The following is a 22,426-nucleotide window of genomic DNA, read 5'->3' on the forward strand; positions in this document are numbered from 1 at the left end:
CCACCCCACAACAGACCGGACTAGACACCCGCAGTGCCGCCGCCACCCTGCTGAGGCCCTGGCACCGCTGGTGGCCCCGGGCGAGTGTGCCGATCCCTTCTCCACCTTGCTCCCGCCGCCCGCAGCCCGAGGGGGGGGCACCCCCCCCATCCAGCCATGTGGCCGGAGCGGCTCCCGCCGCTCCACCCTCCGCGCACCAGGACTCTCTCTGAGAAACAGAAGAAACGAAGAAAGGAACCAACTGGACTCTAATGAAACTAAATTAGCAGCAATAAGTAGTTTGTTTTGTTTCAGCAGTAAATTGAAGGCTCGTGTAAGTGAAAAACTTGTTTATAATTACATCAATTATTAAATTCTGTTTTATAGGGACATATTAAGAGTAGGGTAAATTCAAATAAATAAAAACGGGTGAGATGTAGCAGTAAACCTGCATTATATGGGAAAACTGTGGTTTAAGCATGTTTTAAAATGGTTTTTTTGTAGTCTCTTTGCTAACTCATGTTCTCCTTCCCAAAATCCCCCACGGCCAGTTCTTATCTCTGTCTCAGGAATGTCCTGAGAAGATATCAAGAAGTCTTCTCATTGGACCTTGTTAACCCCTTCCTTATTTGGCTGTTAACTCCCTACCTGATTGGTGTTTTGTAAGACCCCTTACCTTAAATGGTCCCCTTTGACCCTCCCAAGAGCTTTATAAACCCCTACCCCACAATAAACTGTCTCTCTTGCCTCCTCTCCACATGCTGTGTGCTGTCTCTCTGGCTGCCATGGGACTTCGTGGTGGGGGGAGGGGTGAGCACCTAACCCCTCCATGCGTCCAGGACCCGAAGAAACCCCTGGAGCTGGAGTAACCCCTTCCCTATCCACCTCAGCCGTCGGAAATGGTTCCTCAGATGGAAATGGAACTAGGACTGGTGCTGCCCCACATCATGGGAGGGGAGAGAGATCCAGACGAAATGATTTAGAAAACAGATTACTAGTTACAAAGGAATATGAGTGAAGAATCACTTTTAAAAATAACATATATGCTGGACTGATGTGTTCCATAAATATTTTTTTTTGCTAATGAAAGCTTCTAGGGAACAAATACTTATTTCATATGCCTTCCATTCTGCTCCAGTAATTTTAGATTTCCACTGTAGCTCTTGCCTTTTATTTCCTTCTGTTTTCCATGCCTTGGTTAGATTAGAGAGGTAGGGTGTTAATGGGGTAACTGATGAGGATTGAAGACCTATTTTCTCACCCCTTGGAGACCAGCCTGATTTGAACAAATCGAGGAGAGTGAAGCAGTCTCTTCATGTGCTCAGGAAAAGCTTTTTCCATTCCAACGTTTCCAGCTTTCAGTAATGGTCCCCTTCGTTCACAAAGAAAGAAAAGGTGCCAGCACAAGAAGGTTCTGAATAATTTCATAGAATGTCAGCAAGGCTGCAAAAGCTCCCTTTCAACCTTCTTTATTGTTGGTGAGCATGTGAACGCGAGGTGGATCCAGGAGGGGAATGCAGGGGACTAGTGCTTGCAGCTCAAACAGGGCGAGAAACAAGCTACTGTCCAGCAGTCCCCACCTCTGTTGATGCTACTTCCTTACTACTCTCGTCCTTGTGGGTACTGTTTTGTGCTGGGCACTCAAAATGCACACAGTGAAACACCTGGAGAGAACAAAAAAATGAAGATAAAGCAAAACAATTTAATGCTGGCAAAAGCACGATCAAAGTAAGATGAAGTCTATATGGAAGTATGCAAGCCAGATCAATGACAAAGTAATTAGTCAAATAAGAATGTTTCGCCATGAGGTCAAAAACATTTATCCATGGGCAATAAACTTTAGAAAAGGACACCAGTGGAGCAAGAGAAGGCCTTCAAATTATACCAACCTTTACATATGGCACTAAAAAATCAGAAAAATGCTTCAAAAGTGGATAGAGATATTTGTAAATTATTCTTTTCCTTGCCAAGTAGCAGAAATATCTACTACATGCTATCAGATGACAACAACAATTATATTGTCTTAAACATATCTTACAATATAATTACTTCCTCAAAAGGCTGAATGTTCACGTACACTAGAAATGAAATTTAAATCATTACCAACATGATTTTATTTCAAGATTGCCCTCTGCTGTAACAGCAATGGTAGCTCTACAGACATGTCCTGGAGTATGTAGAAAGGCATTCAGAGTGTCCACGGAGGCTTGCTGCTTCATCAGATGAAATATTCCATTTCAAACAGTGATCATTTACTGATGTTTCAAACAATATCTGGGACCAGTGTACAGGTGACTGTATCTTAGAGGACCATCTGTTTAAGCATTTTTTCCATTTTATTTTCTACTTTACTTACTCTTACTTCTACTTACTTCTTGTTCTTGAAGTGCCTGGGAGGAGAAGGGGGAGGAACTCTTTAAAATTGTTACAAAACTTCTTTCCATATGATTTCTAATTGCTATGAATTGCACAGCTTTGCTACAGACTAAACATAAATCTTTTCTTATACTGTTCTAAAATCTGCTATTTTCTCATGCCTTATTGTTTTAAAGCTAAAGCTTCATGAATATTAAAACCTGAATTTTAAAATTACTGTCTTGTCTTAACTTTGTATGCTTTTCTGACATCTATTATTCTTATTGAGAGCAGATCATGTTTTTAAACCTCTTCTCACAAACAAAGATAATCTCTTATAATCTTAACTGCCCTTTCCCAGACCCTTTCAAGTTAATGTGGGCAAAATCAAATACCATAAACAAGATATGGACATACTACATATTCATACAAGGCTACATAATATTATATTTTCTATCCATTCTTCAATACAACCTAAAATCCTATTATTCTTTTTGACCATCCCTGCTCAAGTGCACACTGAGCAGACATCTGTGTTGACATGTCTGCAATAGCCCCAGGTCTTTTTTGAGGATGTAGCTAGTTAATTCCAATTCTGACAGCACACATGAAACGAATAAAAAAATATTCACAGTCACTCGGGTTTTTTTTAATCCCCATTATATTTTCTTGTGCCTCTCAGTGTAAGAATTCTTGCAGTTCTTTATACAGATACATGGTGATGCATGCTTACATTTCTATATTTATGTACATGCTCACATGCATTGCTATGCCTTTATAATATATACACTTATGAGCAGATTACAAATCCACACCCATAGCCACATACAGACACGTGCACAAAATGGTTTTTCTCTGCTATTCTTCTGGTGAGTTTTTTTCTGAAGCTGAACTAATTCCTACAGTGGCATGAATTCTCTCCATCTGTTACAGTTCTTCAGAAGCTGATTTTTGTATTTAGTTACACTTCTCGAGAAGCCCCTTTTGTACTCATCTCGCCCCCGTGTTTTTAAAGTAACAGCTATTCTCATTTTTCCAGCTGCACTTACAAGGATAAGGCCTTGCAGAAAAGAACATTCTCTCACCTCTGTAAGATGCTGCTTTCCTTGAAAGGCAGCACAGTCTAATGAATGGGATAGAAGTCTTCAAATCAGAAGATTCCATACTTCCACTGTATCCCACAACAATAGTACTTATCATTTAAAACCTCACTTTACATAGTGATGTAGATTTTTTAAATACAGTGTGGGTAGCACTAAAATTTATCTAATACTAGTCTAGAAAGTCAGAAGTACCTGATCCTTATATTCTAACTTTAATTTTTACTGATTCTATCATACTAAATTCTTAATGCTGAAAACATCTGGTACATTACCAAGCCTGTGAATTTAGAACATTCTTCTCAGTTACTCTGCCACATCAAAATGTAAAGAATAGAGTGTGTGAGAGAAGCATAACACTGAGAAGCACAACTGAGCTCAACCGCTTCATCTGGTATCGGAATTAAGTATTTCAGAACAGTATTACTAAAACAAAGAATCCTGCATGTGTTTCTCTCAAAAGAAAAAGATGACAGTTCAGCATCATCCTCTGACCCACATCAGTTATACTTCTCATGGATATTTTAAGAAAGGTCAGACATACACAGAAGGAAGGCCAAGTACATACACACTGGTGCAGTAATTTGTAAGATAAAGCTCTCACATCAGCAACTAGGTGTCCTTTCCAGGTCAGTAATACTGAAGAGGAATAACAAGGTAAACTTACATAAAGTATCAGGTGACCTGTCTGACAAATAAATGAAGACAAGAACTAAGGAAAAGTAATCCTTTTCTCTACAAAAGTAGCATGTCTGGGAGCTCAAGAAAAAAACCCAAAGTTACAATTCTATCTTGTTCTAATATACCAAAAAAAATTCAGATATCAGGTCAAAAAATCACTGAAAAACCTGGAAAACATGGCAAAGGTAAAAACAAGTTTAAAAGATTAAATAATTCACAAAGTAGAGAAATTTCATGGGATTTTTTTGCAAGTCCAAAAGTCAACTCTTCACTTGGGGAAGTACAGATTGTGCTTCAAAGTTCAAAGGTATGTGCTGGTATAACAAGCAAGGAGTATTTTTGTACCTATTACAATAATACTCCTTGATAAAAATATGCTGCCATTAGTATATTTTATTTATAATGAGAATGGTTTGACATAATATACAACCAGCTGAGGGCAAATAATTATGGAAACTGCTGGTATTCTTACTGAAGAGACTACTGAGACTACAGACTCCAGAACAAACCAAGAGTTCAGTTACACTGTTATTATTTAAATCAGAAATATGAAAAATATCTTGCTTTCTTGTTTGGAAAATTAAAATTTATACCAAAATATTACAGACCATTTGTTTAATATATCTATAGATATATAAAAGTAACTTAGTAATAATATGCACACCAATTATGTTCCTACTCTACAGGATTTAGGAAAAATTAAAAAATAATAATAAAAAAACTAAACAAAATTAGCATTGGGTACAGATTTTAAAAACAAAAGAGGAAAAGACCAAGAACACCAGCATATTTTTATAATTCCACTGCACCACTACATGAATAGCCGTAACCTCAATTTACACATACTGTTCTTCACTAGAGTTATGCAGTGCTCTATATAAATAAATTACACAGGATATTAAAATCCTTGAAAATAGTAACCAATTTGAAATTGGAATTATGGTTAAAAGCCCATTACTCTTCAGGGCTTAAAGCTACCTTTAAGAATTAAAAGCTGAAAGTGATATATCCTGTAGGCTGGTTTGCTAGGTTCACTCAGTGCACCTCATTCTTTTTTGACAAAGAGTTGAGAACGTACAAACACTGGTATGAGAGGAACAAGACTGTCATTATGCAGTTGACAAACTCTAACTAATCCAAATGTAATAGTGCTATCCCAAGTTCTTTGTAAAGCGTGAAAGTACAATGGTTGGTGGTGAACTACACATGTGGGATGTAGACATGCATGTGCATACACAGAAGCAGCAGCGTTTGGTGCCTCTTACAGTTTTGTCATATAAAGTCCTAATCTCACAAAGACTTACAAATATTATTAAATTCACATATTGTACATTGTTTCATTGAAGTCAAGTGTAAAATCTGGACTTCATCTGAGACAATGCACAACAATTACAAAAGACAGAAGCACAAGTAAATAAAGAGAGGATGATACTGCACTTGGTTGGTTAATGCACAATATTTTTTTTCTGTATAAAATTAACAACATCTCTTGGTTTGGCCACCATTTTTCAACCGATTTAACAGGTATGAAAATTAATTATAAGTGAATCTTATGCAAATATTTTCTTAAAAATATGGGATTTTTCTTATGTTTTATTAATTAAAAAGATAATATAAAGGTGATAAAAACCAAGTAATCAGAGACCATACACCTTTCTAGTGTGCCAAAATGGTATTTTCATCATTTATCAAATAAGGATTAGTTTAAAACCAAACCCAGTAGAAATGTTTGATGGCAGTGTGGAAAGGTCAAAACCAGGAACAGACAATAACACTGTTAAACACTCACATAAGAAAAGCATTCATTCTAATTTTGCTAGATTGCCAGAGCAAAAAAATTAGGCGTGTACATTTGAGAAGGCCTTATCAATTTCACTGCAAGATACGAAAACCTGTATTGTTGTGTATTCATGAAGAATGTAGGTTTTCTTAAAAGTTCCTTACCTCATTAGCTGTGTTGCGAGTTCCAACTATTCTGATAAAAGATGCAGGCTGTTTATCAAAAGTGATTGTTTGCCAGGATCTACAAAGAAAATCCAGAAAGACATACAAATATTGAACACAGTCACAAAAGAATGCATTCAAGTGACTGTAAGTACTATTATCACTTAATAGGGCAAATAGAGAAACACTTTCCATTGCCTGAATTTCCAGCACTCCTCCCTCATGTTTATTTTTAAGTGTCTTGACTCTGCTTAAGTGATTTCATACATACCTTATACCACTATAATTTGTGTGCAGGAACATTAATCATACTATTGCTGAAAGTTAAGAAAACGGTAACAAAAAAGAAGCCTAAAGTCTAAAATCCTTGGCTAATATTGACTGTATTAGATAAACAAAAGGTCAGAGAAATAAAAGTAAATGCATTCTCCCGTTAACTACTCATGAGAAATCATCAGAGCTTGGTTAAAGAAATTATAGATCTAGGGAAAAAAAAAAACCAACAAAACAAACCACCCAAAACCTCAAATAAATTCATCTCACTCTAAGTGGAGCAGTAGAGGCAGAGGAGCCAAGCTTCCTTTGTGTGGGCCAAGGTCCTTCCAGAAAATTATAAGCAACACAAAGCATTCTTTGCAGGTCAGGTCGTGAAGATTTCCCCATCCTGACACAGAGGCAGTGAGGAGAACAGACCACCCCTCCAGAGCTGGCATATAACTTTTTGGGCTAGACTGAGAACGCTAGAGGTACAGTGGGACCAGTATTAATCTTTGTTCCTCATTCATACTCTTCTGATCTCGGTGAGGGACAGCACCTCAAGTAATGTAATACACAGCAGGAAAAGGACACAACTTCCTACATACCTTTGTGCTTATAGAACACACTGACAGTAAAACAGAAGAAATAAAAAGAATACCAGGAAACAGAGGTTTGATATCAGTCTTCCACTATACTAGATTAGTACTTGAACACATTAAAATTTAAATTATTTTACATTCATAAAACATGCAAATGAGATACACAATTTAACTTTTTGGTGAAACATACTCTATCACAGATGGTTTCAGAAATAAAATGGAGTTAAGTCTAACCTGATTAACTCACTACAGAAAAGCATTGGATAGTTTTCCAGAATGGGTTCAGAATACCTTTAAAAGTGTTCATATAAGAAAAAAGGACCAAAGCAAAACTGGAATAAAACACTACTCACCACCAATAGACTACCCCAAAGCCTGGCAGTATGAACAGACTGGTTGCTGACTATTTGTCAGACACTTGATTTTTCCCTTAGTAGGAAAAACCTTTTGTCACAAACATCGCATTTCTGGGATTAATTTGGTCTGCTATTTCTTCTATCACTGCTGTCTGGTTGTATTTGCTTACAGAAGATTATGAGCCCAACTGAGACTGAATTTCAAGTATTTTACTGGTCTTACCACATGAGGTAACGGGTGTAATTAGAGTTACTCATAACAACAGAAAGGTGTGGTCTGTGGCAGGCCTCAGAGGTACAGCAGTTATCTACCTAACAGCATGATTTATTTATACCCCTCATGTGGCTATACCCTTAATTTAAAGCTCAGGCTGTTTCTTCATGCTCTAAATAAAACACAAAAAAATGAGAATATTTTGTTGACTGCCCCAAGATCTGAAAGACTGTTATGATTTAAACACTTTCCCCCTAAACGGGAGAGTAATTATTGAATTTCCTTCTCACATTACTCCATTACAGCTAGTCAGTTAGTCCCCATGGCCAAAAAGAACTTGTTACCTTGAAGTACAAAGTCCCAAAGATGAGCAGCTGGGACAATAAGATGATCACAACACTACTTCTCACACCAAAGAATTGCCATAGTTTGCATTATGTATACGCTTTCACATTTACACACACACACGCTTTATGCAAGGACAATGATGCTGTAAAAATCAGATTTCCCTTTTTAGTGATTTGGAAAATATTTTAAAGCTATTAGAAACAAAAGAGTATAAGATCCTAAAGAAGCTATTAAGAACAGCCCATGCCTTCCTAGACCAAGGTAGAGTTTGTGTTCTGTGACAAGAAAATACGTTAATCACAGAATAGAATATAAGTGGGTCTGTATTTATTTCTACTATTTCTGAGCACTGGTCAAATAATCACTGCAAGAGCTCAGTGCAGATTTTCCAAGGATGGCAGTAAATGCCGTCCTATGATGTGATAACAAGAAAGTTGATGCATCTATTTGGAAATACAGTTGAAGAGCACAACAGATAGTAACAGGGGTTGAGGAAAAGGTCTCTGAAGATCGTTTTGACAACACACTTCCAGGTCAGCTCATCCAGGAAGTCCTTAATTTCTCTCACGTCCCACTTCATTAGAAGCCCTTATTTTCTGCTACAATGCAGTTCTTAGTATTGGATTATAATTACGCCTTTAATAATATTAAAGCATGATGGAAAAGAGTAAAAAAAATTCTTGAGGATGTGAGGCCTGAAGGGAGATAGGGTTTTTCATAAATTCAGTCTCAAAAATATTTACTGTTTTGCTATTTGTCCATTTTGTTCCTTTCCCATTGGAAAATCAAAATTATAGACCATTTGTTGAAGAGTTATTAAAATTCAAGAATAGTGCCACTAGAGAATTAGTACTTGATTGTATAATGAGAAAATTAGGTCTCTTAGTTTATTTCCTTTGCAAAAAGAAAAAAAACCAAAACAGAAAACACACCAAATATATTTGCGAAGAATCACTTTTGAAATAAGCAAGGCAAACCTTCTTCACTGGAAAGTTTCATGGATTCAGCTGCAACAGTACATTTGAGAACATCAATACATGCAAAGCAATAGCTCTCCAGTACAGATATAATTATGCATCAAAGAGATAATTTATGCATGTAACTATACCCATATGAGAAAAGAGATTACTGACAGAACATTATCAAGGCATATCTGACCTCTTTTTGCATTTTTTGCTGATATAACAAATTCACTAAGACTTCTATTTATGTATCAGGCCATAACAATTGTTCAGTGGTGTTCCTTGATTAAGGACATTGTGGGTAAGCCTTAAGTTTCTTTTTAACCTTCCTTTTTTACTACTAGTAAAGCAGTACATGTCTAGTCATGCCATGCATATTTGCTCACTTTATATTTTCCTCACAGGAGCTAGTCTTTCTATTCTCAAAATCGCTTTTGATAGTCTTCTCAAAAATTTCCTCCAAACTTTATACATAGCTCTGCCATCGATTCACACATAAGTCACTGTATTCCAGGAACAGCAGCATTCAAGTATATCAAAAGCACCTCATTTTTAGCCTGGGATTAGATAGTTCTATGTAATAGATGGCATTTCTTCACCTTTACTCCCCATATGCCAAACAAACAAATCTTCCAGACTGGTGGCAATACCTTCACTGTCTTTACCTAGGACACAGTCATAAAGAAGTTATCTGAATTTACTTCTCTCATAAAATGACATTGCTGTCTTTGGACTTTTTGTGTCTCTGTAGTCCTTATTAGTGATCCTCTAACAAACACATTTTTCAGGGTTTAGCTTTATTACATATTCAGGCAGTGTCGATTTTTTTTCTGCTTTGACACATGTCTTGCTGGTTGATTTGTTTTAGATTTGTTGACTCAATCTGCAGCAGTTCTGGTCATCACTTTCACAACAGAAATAATCACTACCTCAAGCTGAGGTTTACATCTATAAGAGAAGACTCAGGACTAGCAGCCTACTCAGATTTATACCAGGGTCCTCAAGCTGAAATGCAGCACTACAAGTTATTTGGCTAGCAAATGTCCCCCGATACCACAGCTCCATTTTCCAAAAGAAATTAGCCTTGTTACAGTCCTACAGTGTTTTATTTAACACTCTACATCTCACCTCAGCCACCCGACTTTTAACTCTCTTCTTCTACCCAACTCCCCTAAGGAGATGCAGTAATTGGTGATTAGCATTCCAAAGCCATGCTTGCATCCTGTGAGCCTGTCATATTTAATTACATTTTAACTATATTCGTCTTCTATAATAGCCTGAACATAATTTAGATAATTATCTTTTGCTCTCTTATTCTCTGACTCTGCCTGTCTCACTTAGAGCTTCTTGCAATAAAATCACTTTCTCTGTTCAAACATATAAACAGACTCTTGGGCCAAGTGCTTTCATCTCTCCAACAGCAACAGCTGAAAACCCAATGGTTTTGTGCATCTCACAATCTCTTCACCATACTCTATTCAGAGGAAGAAAAAAAATATTTGAAACCGCTCTACTTTCATGTTTCTTCTTGTCTTTTTTCTTTATTAGGCTATTGCAAGAAAAATGCAAGAAATACTCATGTCCAATAGCTTGCTATTGCTTTAACTATCTATAGCTCCAAAATAGCAATTCAGCTCCTAAAGAATATAATGGTTTTTCTCAGCATTTGGAATCTTTGCCTAGTTATTTCTAAGAAAAGCTGCTATCTTTCTAAAGATTTATTACATATAATAGGACCTAAATAGTGACTCTTACCCATTATTTCCTTCTCTTCTGGAAAGAACAAATTGAGAAAGAAGTGGAAGCTTATCTTTTATTGAGGTTTTCTAATGAGCCACGGGCACTACAGAATACTACCACACTGTGGGCTACCAGAGCAGCACTGATCAGAGCTGAAACCAAGTTCGGGCCCAAAATATCAGACAAAAGAGAAAGCTGTTACATGTGATTAACATTCAAAAGTTGTAATAGCCATATCATATCCATATCAAGGCTTGCTTTAGACTAAGCATGTATGTTTTCAGTGTGCACATTGTGTCTCCTCACTTTCCACGGTGACGTACAACCTCCATTTTTTGTTCCTCACTTCAAAAAGAAAAGCAATGCAGACTGGGAAACAAATGTAACTTCCATTTTACTTTCTAATACTTGTCCACATAGGCCTTGTTCTACAGTAATCAATGAAACACTTCCTAGCTTATTTGAATGCAGACTTCTTCAATTGTGACTACAATTTTTTTAAAATGAAATTTGTAAAAGCAAATGACAGGAAAAGGAAAGAAAAGATGTATTGTCTTTCCATGTATTAGTCTGATGACTACTGATAAAAACAAAACAGATTGTAACCAGTATGTGATGGTACCAAATAAAAAATGGTGCACACACATAAGCAAGCTGACTGAGACACGAGGAGCACCGCAGCATGTTCTGCATGGTATGTTACACCCCCTGTTCTATTAATGAATACTATACTAACCTCTCTTATGAAGTACCTATAAACACAGAAGTGTGCACTAAAAATGCTATGAAAGTAATTGTTATACACTTCCTTTTTGTTATAAAATACAAAAACGGTCTACAGCTACCTTATAAATTGCCTATAAACCCCATGTTATCCACCATAACAGTACTAAACAATAAAGTGAAGTAATGCTTCCTCTCCTGTTACAGCTGTAATTTAACATATTAATTCAGAGAGACAGAGTCATAAAGCACAGAATTCAGACTGCATAGCTGGCTCAGCCACCCCTTTGCCATCCAGCCTCCCAAGCCACTGAGGAGGAAGACAAAGCATGAGAAAGAAAATATTGTGAGGAATCAAAGGTCATCAACACTTCAGTTTTTAAATCAAAGTCAAATTAAGTGCAGTTCTATCCCTGGTCTACCTCTGCTAAAACTGAGTTTCCATCTATTCTGCTAATCACCACGACAGCACTTTTTCAAAAGGGGGCCTGTCAAACATGAGACTTCTAAGGACGCAAGGAAGGTGCAAGCTGGAAGTAACAGCTTTTTCTCTGCTGCTCTCAGAGACAGAGGCAAACCTGACCTAACAATACATCTTGGCTATATGTATGTGATAGTCCATTGATGAGTTACCAAATATACTTTATGCAGTATAGTGAAAAAAACCCAAAAAACACAAAAAGACCCCAAAAAAGACTTGAAATTCTAACATAGGTAAGAAAAATGGTTAATAGAAATATAACGAGTATAGAATAAATGTGGGAATAATAATAAATATTAAAAGTCATCTATCACAGATTTTGTTACATAATAGCTTTATATATTGACAAATAAATACATATGTTCACACCTTTTGGGAAACTTCCACTTAAATGTTTTTATTTTAAATATACCTCCCATAAGGAATACATAATTCTGAAAGAATCTGAACTAAACTTATTTATAGCAATTTCTATGATTGGTCACTCACACCAATCCAAACAAAACATCTGTCCTCTATAAGAACACTTTCTTAAACTGCCATAAACATTTTATTACATAGGTTTGTTGTAGAAACCAAATGTGGGCTTGATGAAACAGACCTATTACAATGACAATTCTGACATAAAATAGATTAATAAAGTCCATACTGACTTTCTGACATCCTTATAAAGCTTCTAACATGAAAGACTTATAGTAACACCTGCTTTCATAGTTTCAGTGCTGACATTTTTGCTTTTTTAGAAAAAATATTACACGAAGAAAACATTAAAATATAGTCAAATTGAACTATAGTAAAACAGCATGTACTAATTATTTTTCTAACTAAATGAACTAATCGATTTTCAAATATTTACACCACTGTAGGCAACTGTTAGCATTTTTGTCCTGCATAAGCTCATATGATTTAGCTTACTTACACATATTTTCAATTTCAACAGGTTGTCTTTCTGTACTTCCAAAAATACGGTTTATATTTAAAAATCTTACACAAAATTAAATTATTAGCAATTTTTTGGCAATTTTCTGGCAGAATACCACAAGCCAAATTTCTATGCTGCAGCAAGAACTGTGCATGTAGTACCTACAACATACATCCTTAGGGGATGGCAGCAGCAGCGGACGAAGGCTGTGAACTTGAGTAACTTGACCTATGAGTTCATCTTACTTCTGTGTACACCAGAGCACACACGTACAAGATAAGTCTGCATAATCCTAGGGGTTGAATTGGCTTTGTCGTGTTTACTCTCTACCAATAGCCATTGTTCCTGATGTTCACATTGGTAGCAAAGATATGAAAAGCCATCCAATGCAATAACATACCCAGTAATACAACTAATAGGATGCTTTCAACTTTGAAGACTTTTCCCACCCATAAACCTTACAACAGATTGTAAGCTATTTTTATTATATAACTCCTCATACCAACAGAATAGTTGATTAATAACAAATATATAAACAATACTTTCAGAGATATGAGACAGAATCATGCTCCCTATTATTCAGTTTCTTTGTAGTGTGAACACTAACGCTGTATTTATTGCACTTGTCTCTTACGTTCCCCTGGGTGTAATTTCATAGCCACTCGTAAAAACTTCACATTTACAGCAACCGCCCTTCTATTACTGTCGATAACACCTAATTGACATGTCAAATCTCCAAGGAATGCAGTAAATTGAACCACAGCCTCTAAGAAGAATAAAACAGTGAAAAAAGTAAATCAGCATGTGCCTCCTCCTAACAGCAATACAAGCATACTGAGGTTTGGTAATGGAAGGGAGGAAAACTGTTACCCTTTCTACTACCACACTGAATTATCTATTAACCTCAAGGTCAGAAAAGAAAGCCTTGTGACCTCAGACTGAAACTCGCCTACAAAAAACCCTGAACCTGAATCCATGAATGCAGTAATTTTAGACACGAGAGTAAAGTGAACTAAGAAAGACAAAAGTAACAAATACAACTTTTGCTTCTCTTACTGTGTTATAGAACAGAAAAAAACGTAACTCCCTTATAATAGTGTCTGATAAACTAAATTTTAGTATTTAGATAGAAACTCTATGCCTTAAAAATTTATACACAAAGAATTGGGTAAAATTCACAAATACAATATGAAAAACAAAGGAAACATGACTCATGATTAAAGAGCACAAAACAAAGTCAGGCAAAACTTGTTTAAGTAGCAACCAAGGTAACAGGAAAAAGGCAGAATGATTTTATGTAGTTGAAGTATATGAAATCCATTAAGAAAGAAAAACTAGTTTACAAGGACAGAAGAAAAATAATATCATGAAATTAGGTAACATGATGTTCTGTAATGGTATTGAGAAAAAAAATTTCCTTACTGTGGGAATTCAGTGTAATAGAAAAGCAAAGAGCAGAATGAAAGCACCATCCCTTGAAGTATATGAAAAAAACCTGACAAAGAATTAATCTAAAAAAAAATAAACCACATACCGCATGGGGCAGAAATCCCCAAAGGATGAACCTAAAGATATAATAATTCTTCAGCTTTGTGATTCATGGTTATAATCTGTCCTTCTAAAAACATTACCGTGAATAAATCAATGGCTTAATACTGCATAAATCTCAATGCAGGATATTTGTAACCCTAAAAACCATACCTGTTTTGGCCAGCATAATCAAATGTGTACTTTCCAGAGTTTTGACAAAATTAGATCCTGAATATCAACAACATAGTTAGGGCAAATCTCTGACATCTGACCTGACTATACAAGATGTCAACAGTTGCTATATTATTCAATAACTTTTCCTGTAAGAAAGGGCTACAGACAAAATAGCAACTTACCATCTAGATCATGAACTCTTTCTTATTCATTAGTTTATTAGATTATCTTATGCAACAACAAATTTCAAAGTAAATGAATATGACTGCAAAACAACAGTTCAAGCATGAGGTATTCCTTTCTTATCTCAGGCAGAGAAATGCACCAGTGTCACAGGAGACATCTACAATTTGGGTAACTATTTTGTAGCAATATTTACTTATACAGGTGCTGAGAGTCTGCATGTGTGGGTGTGTCTGCATGCCTGTGGGTATGTGCATGCATGCAGAGACATTTTTAAAAGAGAGAATTTATTACTGTGAAGGCAATCTAATGTACTGCCACAGGATCATTCCATAATACAAAAGCAGTAATCTGCACTGATGAGTCCTTAACCAGACATAGCTGAAAGTTTGTTTCTGTTACCATTGGGAAAAACCCCTTTGCTTAACAGGATGCAAGACAACGTAGTATTGTTCTCCTAGTAAGAAAATCTGAATTTCTGTACCATTAAACAAAGTTAGCAATAGTTGGTGCAGACCTCTTAAGACCATAGGCTTTTGCAGAATTGCTTAATAATATAGATCAAACTGGAACCCAAATATTTGGAGGGGGATATATAAGTATTCATTGCCTGTATGAACAAACAGTCACAGAGGAAGGATGACAGAATTTATAAATTTCTGAGAGCAGCAAGTCTATTTTCTACTGAAATGTCAATATGATAAGAAATAATTATAATAATTCTTGAAAGTAAATGAATGTTTGCTTTGATTTTTATTTTATATAGAAGACTATGCAACGATATTTTGGACATACTTAATTACCACTTTTTTTAAAATAAGTATTTTTCTAGATTATATTAGTAATACATACATTTATTTATATCATTAACTTAACAGCTTTTACTGGCCTCCAAAGAGACATTCAAGTCTTAGATGACATGGGGGAAAATTCCCTTATCTAAAAGAAACAGGTACTGAAACTGTGGCTATTATTAGATATTGCTTATTCTCTCTGAGGCAGAACTGAGCTAACATCCAAATTGATGTTGGAGTTACGGTGGTGTTTTCTCCACTCTCCTCACAGTAATGGGGATGAAGAGGAGCTGAGAACATGCCAGCCACGTGGCAAATGAGAGTAAAGCAAAACTTTAATGCACACGGCACATGTAGAGCTGCAGTGAAACAAGTGCATGGAAAAACATTCAAGGGAGACTAAGACACTTTGCAACTCCTTATTACACTGTTCAAGGCTTGTTCAAAAGATCCATGTATATTTGTGGCTGAAAAGCAAACACAGAGAACTGACGGTAGAAGTGGAAAAAGAGAAAAGGCAAACTAACAATTTGAAAACCTTCCCGTGATCCTGAATCACCACTAAGATACACAACTTCAGAGAAGCTAGATCTTTCTTCAATCAAGCTAGAATCATCTAAAATAAAAGCTAGCAAATGAAACATTAGATACAGAGTTTACACACTTCTGAGAGGCTCCTAATGCTCTGAAATGGAAACTCTGCTTTCTCTCTGTGAAATCTTAATTCTTTGTGCTCAATAAGACAGGTCTGTGAAGCTGAAGTCTCTTTCTTCTTTTGCCTTATTAGAATCTTTCGAAATGTGAGCATATAAACACAAGGAAAAATATGTTCTTCAACGACTCTATCGTGCAGGGCTTAAAAGCTCAATAATTACACAAAATGACCCTTTATATCTGTCTGACTTGCTCCAGTAGGCATTACTAGTGGCATAATGAACAGACTAATGAGAACTCCTAGTTTATTTTTGTGAAGTGAGACTTGAAATTGAGCTTAACAATGCAGCAATTTCCCAGACATCTTGCTTGAACATATTTCATCTTGCATTGCATGAATGTGGCTACAGCGAGTTAGGCAACCCTGGAGCAGGCATCTGGATTTCATGGAGTTGCTGTGGAATTTGCTTCATGTGAAGTATATTTCAACTATGGATGAACCATAGTTCAAATATACTCTGTGTGACAGAAGAGGTACAAGAACAGTTTTGCTGTGAAACCGACTTAATGGAAAATAGGATGAAGTACAGTCAAAATACTCTGTTTGACATCACAGGTACAAGAACAGTTCCTTTTATCCTGTTCCACCCCATCACTCAGGAGCTCAGGCATGAGACAGAATTAAGGACTACACAAAAATTAGGAAAAATGTTATTTTCTTATTCTAGTATGACAGGCATGCAAAACTGATGGGAAACATCAGAAAAAGTGATGTAGGCATAGAGGCAGTTGGAAAGGCAAAAGAGCTGAGAAATACTACAGCCATTTTATTACGAGAGAAAAGGCCTATGCAAGTGGTTAAGGAGAAGAATGATGAATGAAAATGGATGTGAGGGAATTCTAGAGATGGGATCACACAGTGAAGTGGAGGAACTAGAAGAGAACAGGAGGAAGAAGCTACTATGTTTGTGGCTAAGTATAAGAAGCTACAAAATGTAAGTAATGTGCCACATGCAGTTACGAGGAAAGGTATTCACACACTTCAAATATTATTTCTATAGCAGAAGAAATAATCATATCATGATAGATATTAAACTGGTTTCACAAAAGTATACAAAAAAAAAAAAAATCAAAACCCAAGTTTGCCACTAACATTCTTTAAAGTAGAAGTACTACAGAAAAAAATTGTCAGAACTAAGATGAGATTCAGAATTTGAAATAGCTATTATATAAGATAACAAACAATAGAAACATGAAATTAAGTTTGGAAGTTTTTAAACATTTATCAAAACAGCAATATATTCTGAATAACAAAAAAATTTAAACAATATATAATGCTGTATGTTTTAAACCTTCTGAAAACGAGGTAATGCCCACAAGAAAATAAAAAAATTCCCCAAACAGCCATATGACAGGTGATACAAACTGCCTTAGAACTGTTGATCCATAAATAATATTCATTGTTTCCCAAATTCTATCAGCGTATTAGATCCTTTTTTCTTACTGGGGAATTGAACACGGTATTGCCTGTTGCCAATGGATTAGATCCATTTCACAATAACTACACAGGAGAACTTTAAAGAATGATACTGAGTTGATGAGCATTGTGATAGTCTGCTTTGTATTTGTCTTTGCAGGGTTTATTTTATCAGAAGTATCATTAACTCTGAAGTCTGACTCTTCTACTGGCCTTTGGTATCTTCTGTTTTTCATTTGACTTTCAAACACTGTCAGCAAATTCTTCTAACAAGTGCAAGTCTCTGTTGTTCAACACTAACATGCTCGAGTCCACTTATAATAAATGTTTTTAAAAATAGAAGGGAACATGACTGTTTTTCATTACTGTCACACTGTGTAGGGAGAAACAGCTTATTGTGGAAAAGAAAAAAAAAAAGCCTCCACAGAGCATCTGAAAATTGTCAATTACACAACCAGTATGCATTAATTGGCTCGCACTTAGGGAAGGTACACAAGCTTCCCCTGTGAAGATAACAGACGTTCAGTTTCTGTCTTCAGCCTTTTAAAACTGGGAGAAGAGAAGGTTAGGAGTAGCCTGTCAGTTCCTGCCTTTGAGCACTGAATTATTAATTTACACAAAAGACTACATTAAAAATGCCATTAAAACAACCCAAAGCAGCACACTGATAGTTTAAAGGGGAAATTCACGCTTCAGTAATCTGTCAAAACCAATATATGCTGTTTAAACATAATTTAATTTTCTTTCTCATTGTTTTGTTTGCCACTTCCTGATCATCTAAGATGTCTGTCGAGGTCTGTGTTTGGTACCTTTATGGTTCATCCTACTGCTTGTGCCAGAGATTGAGTAAAAATTACTTGGAAACCTCACAGGACACTTGCAAGACAGCAGGCTAATGACTTTCATAGAAGTCTGTAATTCCACTGCAAGACCAGGCAGACTGAAAGCCAGCAAAGGAAACACCTCTTATACATCTTTGAAGACAGGAAAGTGAATAGAAAATATTACTAGTAATCTAAATTTTCTCATTGTGAAAGCATTTTGTCTCTTTAAATGTGGGCTCCTGTAAAATTCTCCTATGTTTTAACCCATCAAGTTTCATTCCCTACACTGAAAAGCAAGTTATTTTTCTGCAGTCTACTGCAGTATATTAAACACAGAACTAGTGCCAGAAAGGGTAAACTCAGGATTTCAAGACCTTATCAACCACTTATGTTGCACTCACATCTCCAGAACTTGGTAGAGAATCAGATGTAATTTGGAGCATACTTTTTAGAAAGAATTGGTATTTTAGCCTGACATGAATACATGTATAATGATTCTTAGTTGACTGTTGTTCTGAGAGGCACTTGTCAAACCGGCAATCATAGTCCCATGGAAGGACATATCTTCTTCTTGTCTAAGTGAAGACAATTTCGATACCAATACAGGATTAGTCCTTTTTGGGATGGCATGTCAAAGTATTAATCAAAAAAAATCAGGATTTGGCTGAGTCAAAAAATAGTTGCAAAATTGGACCACATCAGCAAAAGATATGTTCTGTTTCATCCAGCTGAGAGATGGGTGCAGCATTCAGAAACATAGAATGAAGAAAGAGATGAGCGTACTCTGGTTTCTACTCCTTTATGCTCTAGTCCAGTTAAGGAAGATTTACTGAATGCAGGTACCTTTAACTGTTTGCCTAAACCTGATGGTGAGTCAAATCCAGGCACAGCACTTGAGTTTGATCCTTGCTTTTCCTTGGGAAGTCTGTGAATCACTAGACTAAAACACATTCAGAGGCAGACTTCTCTTGAGCTGTGCTGTTTGCATAAAATACCAGTGTAATAGTGCTAAGAGGAAGGACAGAAAAAAAAATGAAATCCCTTGCATCCAGCAGGACTATCTTTACCCTTATACTATGACAGTAAATCAGAAAAACTGTACCACCTCCACTTTACTAGCATCTGTTAACTTTGGTTAAAATCCAACTCTCTCCTCTGTTTGTTTTTGCTGTTAAAATTATATAAAGTGAAAATAACTTTTTTGTTTTCATGGAAAAAACCCCTCATGTTTTCAATTTGAGATTTTTTTTAAAATTACAGAAACTAACCCAAAAAGTCACTTCACATATTCCTAGCAGTGACTGGTTCCATTTTTTCCCTCTTCATCTTAATAGAGAGATCCTTAAGATGTCTCTATTACCATATTGAAAGCTTACCTTACAATTTTAAGTGAGGACCTTCATTCAGTGCATGAGTCATTGAATGATATTGTTTCTTTCATTCTACATTCAACTGTTTTAAAGCACTAAGAGTATGGCTTTCTAAGTCACAGTACTGTGTTTCAGTATTTTTCAATAAAAAAAAGGATGGTCCAGCTCTGAACTGATCTCAAAGATATTATAGTAAATATTTATTTTTCTATATGATATACATATACTTAGAGTTATCAACCTGCCATTACAATAAAAGTAATTTTTGAGATGAAGTAATTTCAGCATTTCTGCAAATAATACCTGAAAATAAAATAACATATATTAAGTTTTCTGTGGCTGCAAAAAAAGAAAAAAGTCCATTTCTCTGATCATAAAGGGCAAGAGATATAAATTGAACGTGAAAAAGCACTGTCAAATGCAAAGAAATCACCTGAAAATTGATGGGCAGTGAACTCTGCAAGCTTTATGACCAGCCTTCATATTTGTTTAGAGGAGATAGTTACAGACAGTGCTAGGACACTCTGTGTCTGCAGATTTCAGGATTAAATACTGGTTTTATGCCATCTGAACACATATCTGTCAGAGCAAGAAGTTAGGCAAAATGCAATTCTCTAATCCACATGAAAATGGTTCCTGCAGCCACAGCTTTGAGAACTTCCAGAGCACCTATGTTTTGAACCAAGATTTTGAAGTATATCCCAATAAGGCAGCTATCTTTACTTCAGGTATGCATCTCTATTTGCCCAAGGTTAAGGCTTTAAAAAAAAAAACAAACAAAAAAGCGTGGTTTGAACACTGTGCAAAGATATTTGAACTGGGCAGTCAATCAGCAATTTCACCTGCGCTGTGCATACTTAAGCAAGAGCTTCTTTTGATTGTTATAGGGTTTTAGTATCAAAATGTTCAAGGAAAAAATGCACAAAGATTCTTGAGTGCCTCTCTCTCCTTTGTGGTTTCAGCCTTTTAGTGCTCCCACTGCTGGAGGCAGACAAAAAGATGAATTTTATCTATTACGCTGAGATGTCTTTGAGAATGATTAAATCTTTAGTCTTCCTCCAGACCTGCAGGCAGAACACAGGTTTTCTGCTCATCAATACCCTGCCCTTTACAGACAGTGAAAGGACGTGTCAAGTTCTCCTTCACCAACGTGTCTAGAGCACATTGTAAAGCATTTGAGTTGCACTGTTTGTTAAGAGATGGAATATAAACTTCAGAAAAATGTGTGTCAGCAGCATTGCTACAAAGGACTGAATAATTCCCTCACTTGATGTGACAAACTGAGATACATCTCTGAATTTGTAAAATCAATTTTGTTTTGGTTGGCATGAATACAAGATGGGTGGGGGTGGATGACTTTAATTTTGTCCCAAGAAAGAAAGTATATCTTATAGAAAACTTACTTGGGGAAAAGGAGGAAAATAAGGCTTTTATAATTCTGAGCTTCCCTGGGGCTTAGTCAGGAAATCATGTCCTATCAACATTCACTGAATGCTGAGCATACCTGGCTTCTGGATACGTAATATATAAATTTGCAGACTGTCTTTTCAGTCCCATGACCAGTATCTAGGTCACTCTTTGCTAGGAATTAGAACTATATTCACATGGTTTAAGAAGGCTACCCATACTAAATTATTCATCCATATTAGAAGAATAGGTTTCATCAGCAGAAATTGCTGAAAAGCCAATGAAGAGTATACATGTGGAGAATATTCATGCCTGATTTCTCCTGATTTAATTATTCAAACGAAAATGAAACACTTTTTCTCCTTTCTTTATCACTGTTTAGGAAGCATGTTTGTTCTATGGAAGGGTCCTTTTTGAAAACAGAGTGGTCAATGCATTAGTCAGGTACTCTCCTTTTGAACAGAGACAAGGTCAAGCTTTGGTAACTGTTTGATCTGTTATGCTTTGGTCCCTGCCCTCACTCTCCCCACTCCCTTCAAATACCATACAATAGATTTATGTGCTTTGACAGGGGAGAATGACATTTGATTAACAAAATTGTTTACCAAATATACTCTTTTCCCTCTCTTTCCACATTTCTCAAGGCAGGGTGATTTGACACCAGGGGTCACCATGAACATGTGAACTCCAGAAAAACATGGTTTAATTTCCAGTGATTACAAAATCAAGGGTATGGTAGGCAGACTGTTTCTAAGAATGAATAATCCGACTGATTATCTGAAGATCCAGTACTGATGTGGTTCTTAAGAAATTGATTATGGTCTGAAAGTCTAGATATTCAGTTACACTAGAAGCTGTTACCCTCTAAAGTTGTATTAATCTACAGGTTATGTAATGATCATTCTCTTCACAGTAACCTATATAAGTACTGAACAAAAAACCCACCAGAAAAACAAGTTCACAGTTCTTTCTTTGTGCAAATAAGTGGAAAAAAACTGAACTCACTTGCAGGAAATTTTTGTGCGATCCACCACCATAGTCCACTGCTGCTGATTCGTAGAAACCTCAATGTAGTAGCTGTAACTCCGATCATCACAGTCCCAAAGTAGCAACCTAAGTATGAACAAGGTGTTGAATGATAAGTAAAACAAACATCAAACCAAGCTTCTTAAGTTTCCCAGTCCTTTATTTTCTCCACTTAATCCTTTATAAATGTAACCGTTTCTTTTGGAATGTACCTCTAGCACTCAGCAAACTTTACTGTTTCTGCCATCTCAAACTACTGTGTCTCTGTTCTTATTATCCTAAGGCCAGTAATAGGCTTGAAGGCTTATAATAACCATCTTAAGAA

General features: G+C 36.1%; 1 protein-coding gene across 2 annotated transcripts in view; it reads right to left on the minus strand.

Annotated features, from left to right (window-relative positions):
• Nucleotides 1-957: 957 nt before the first annotated feature.
• Nucleotides 958-22,426, minus strand: part of BTBD9 (BTB domain containing 9) — a 111,563-nt gene continuing 90,094 nt past the window's right edge. The window contains exons 10-13 of one of the 2 annotated variants that reach the window (XM_027681671.1): nucleotides 22,081-22,188; nucleotides 6,060-6,138; nucleotides 2,352-2,369; nucleotides 958-1,643 (exon numbers count right to left, since the gene is read on the minus strand). In XM_027681671.1, coding sequence (XP_027537472.1) covers nucleotides 1,539-1,643; nucleotides 2,352-2,369; nucleotides 6,060-6,138; nucleotides 22,081-22,188 — 310 coding nt within the window. In that variant the 3' untranslated portion in view covers nucleotides 958-1,538. The remainder of the gene's footprint in view (nucleotides 1,644-2,351; nucleotides 2,370-6,059; nucleotides 6,139-22,080; nucleotides 22,189-22,426) is intronic. The other variant, XM_027681672.1, reaches the window with a different exon arrangement.

Source organism: Neopelma chrysocephalum, unplaced genomic scaffold, assembly GCF_003984885.1.
Source record: "Neopelma chrysocephalum unplaced genomic scaffold, ASM398488v2 Primary Assembly neopelma1_61b, whole genome shotgun sequence".
NCBI lineage: Eukaryota > Metazoa > Chordata > Aves > Passeriformes > Pipridae > Neopelma > Neopelma chrysocephalum.